The 2639-nt window shown below is 43.8% G+C and overlaps 1 protein-coding gene across 1 annotated transcript in view; it reads left to right on the top strand.

Annotated features, from left to right (window-relative positions):
* Positions 1-722: 722 nt before the first annotated feature.
* Positions 723-2639, top strand: part of ahcyl1 (adenosylhomocysteinase-like 1) — a 9647-nt gene continuing 7730 nt past the window's right edge. Inside the window, exon 1 of the mRNA XM_019860740.1 lies at positions 723-856. Within this exon, the coding sequence (XP_019716299.1) occupies positions 758-856 (99 nt within the window). The 5' untranslated portion in view covers positions 723-757. The remainder of the gene's footprint in view (positions 857-2639) is intronic.

The raw sequence follows: 2639 nt of genomic DNA, 5'->3' as shown, positions 1-2639 counted from the left end.
GCTTTTTTTTTTTTTTTTTTTTTTTTTAGAGATGGGTGTGAGTGCAAGTTACGGATTCAATTGAAAGTCATTCGATAAGAAAAGAGGCGCAGAATGTTGGTGGGGTCATTGTGTCTGCATCGCAGTTATGAGGTCTGAGGTTTGAATCTTGGCTTTATTTCGGTTCCTCCCACATTCCAATGACATAATAATAATAATAAGATTCATCAATTTTTCTGTAGATTGTTATTATTTTTATTATTACATTTTTTTTTTTTTACACACATTGCAACATAAGACAAAGACAGTGGCATTCGGACAGCCCGCCCCCAAAGGCAGACTTTTCTCTTTGGTGTAAAGTCAAACAAATACTCGAGGCAAGTGTGAAATATGCTCTTCAGTTTCAGACTCAGACTTTTGGGCGTGTTCTGTTGCCAATTTGATGGAAGTGGTGCCTGGGGCACATTTTTATTTGTAATTTTATGTCTTTATTTTCCCCCAAATCTTTCTGTGAGTGGCATTTTATTTGGACAAATGTTAGTATCGCCCAGAGTCAACTGGAATAGTCTCCTGCATGCTCACCATCCAAATAAATTCCTAGCGCACCCGTCAAGCTAGAGAAGCAGAGGTCATCAGTCACTGTAGTTCCCAGCAAAGGTGCGCTTCATTTGCTGACAGGGATGTCCCAATGGCTCGCACCCAAATGAGATCAAAGCGGGACATTTGCATCTTGTGGCAATTTTGACCTTTGACGAGCGTGTGTTTGCTTGCTCCAGATATGTCGGCCCTCATTTCCCTGAGGAAGCGAGCCCAGGGTGAGAAGCCTCTGGCAGGGGCCAAGGTGGTGGGCTGTACCCACATCACCGCTCAAACAGCAGTAGGTTTTTTTTTTTTTTCATTTTGCCTAATCTACATATGAACCGATTTCCATCCTATTCAGCGGCTTTACTCAAATTAACTTTGAAGGGCGTGGTCCTGCCTCGTGCAGTTCACCCCACCCGATGTATAGCTGAGCTGACGGTGAGGCCGGATTTTGTTTGAGGTGAAATTAGGGGATTGAACTGGGCAAGCGCTGTCTGCACACAGGCGTGGACTACACACGCTTCATACGATCCACTTGTCAATGAGTCGCGGGCTAGATAAACGGCGTGGGGATGCTGGGAGATAAATTAGCGCGCTCGCGCAGACAGATTTTCAGAAATAGATCCCGAAGGCCTCGGATGCCAATTGGCTCTATTTTGGGCATAAGCCGACAACGTAACAAAATGTCGAGAAAGTGAAGCGCTGTGAATGCTTCCCAGGTTCACTGTGTGTCAGTTATTTATGCGTGTTCATGCGGTACATTCATAAAATGACCTCTTTTGATGTATTTATTCATTCTTTCTTCCTTCCTCCCTGTCTTCCTTGCTTCCTTCCCTCCTTTCCCAGCTTGCTTCTTTTTGTCCTCGCTTCCTTCCTTCTTTCCTTCCTTCCTTCCTTCCTTCCTTCCTTCCTTCCTTCCTTCCTTCCTTCTGTCCTTCCCTCCTTCCTTCTTCCGCCAGCTGCGCCGTACACTAGCAGCTCCGTGAACACTTACCAGATTCACTGCATGTCAGTTATTTATGCGTGTTAAAGGTGAACTCATACAAGGGGTCCATGAAAATGGCCTCTTTTAATGTATTTATGAACATTTCTGTCTTTCCTTCCTTTCCCTCCTTTCCCATCTTGCTTCCTTCTGTCCTTCCTTCATCCTTCCTTCCTTCTGTGCTTCCCTCCTTCCGTCCTTCCTTCTTCCGCCAGCTGCGTCGTATACGGACAGCTCCGATGATGAAACCTCCCCAAGAGACAAAGCTCAGGTCAACACACAGGGCAGCAGCGACTTCTGCGTGAAGAACATCAAACAGGCCGAGTTTGGCCGTCGTGAGATTGACATTGCTGAGCAAGGTACTTTGGGGAATTATCACGCTTTTTTTTTTTTTTTTTTTTTTTAGAGATGGGTGTGAGTGCAAGTTACGGATTCAATTGAAAGTCATTCGATAAGAAAAGAGGCGCAGAATGTTGGTGGGGTCATTGTGTCTGCATCGCAGTTATGAGGTCTGAGGTTTGAATCTTGGCTTTATTTCGGTTCCTCCCACATTCCAATGACATAATAATAATAATAAGATTCATCAATTTTTCTGTAGATTGTTATTATTTTTATTATTACATTTTTTTTTTTTTACACACATTGCAACATAAGACAAAGACAGTGGCATTCGGACAGCCCGCCCCCAAAGGCAGACTTTTCTCTTTGGTGTAAAGTCAAACAAATACTCGAGGCAAGTGTGAAATAAATCTTCTGCCTGTCATTTACATTCTTAATTGTTTTGACCCCAAAAGAGTTTTTTTATTCGTTATGCATACTTTTTAAGGTAGTCATACGATGAATCGGTTATCGGCATTTTATTTGGACAAATGTTAGTATCGCCCAGAGTCAACTGGAATAGTCTCCTGCATGCTCACCATCCAAATAAATTCCTAGCGCACCCGTCAAGCTAGAGAAGCAGAGGTCATCAGTCACTGTAGTTCCCAGCAAAGGTGCGCTTCATTTGCTGACAGGGATGTCCCAATGGCTCGCACCCAAATGAGATCAAAACGGGACATTTGCCTCTTGTGGCCATTTTGACCTTTGACGAGCGGGT

Source organism: Hippocampus comes, unplaced genomic scaffold, assembly GCF_001891065.2.
Source record: "Hippocampus comes isolate QL1 unplaced genomic scaffold, H_comes_QL1_v1.1 scaffold56, whole genome shotgun sequence".
NCBI lineage: Eukaryota > Metazoa > Chordata > Actinopteri > Syngnathiformes > Syngnathidae > Hippocampus > Hippocampus comes.
The sequence above is the reverse complement of the archived record's forward strand: the minus strand, read 5'-3'. Positions and strand labels throughout refer to the sequence as shown.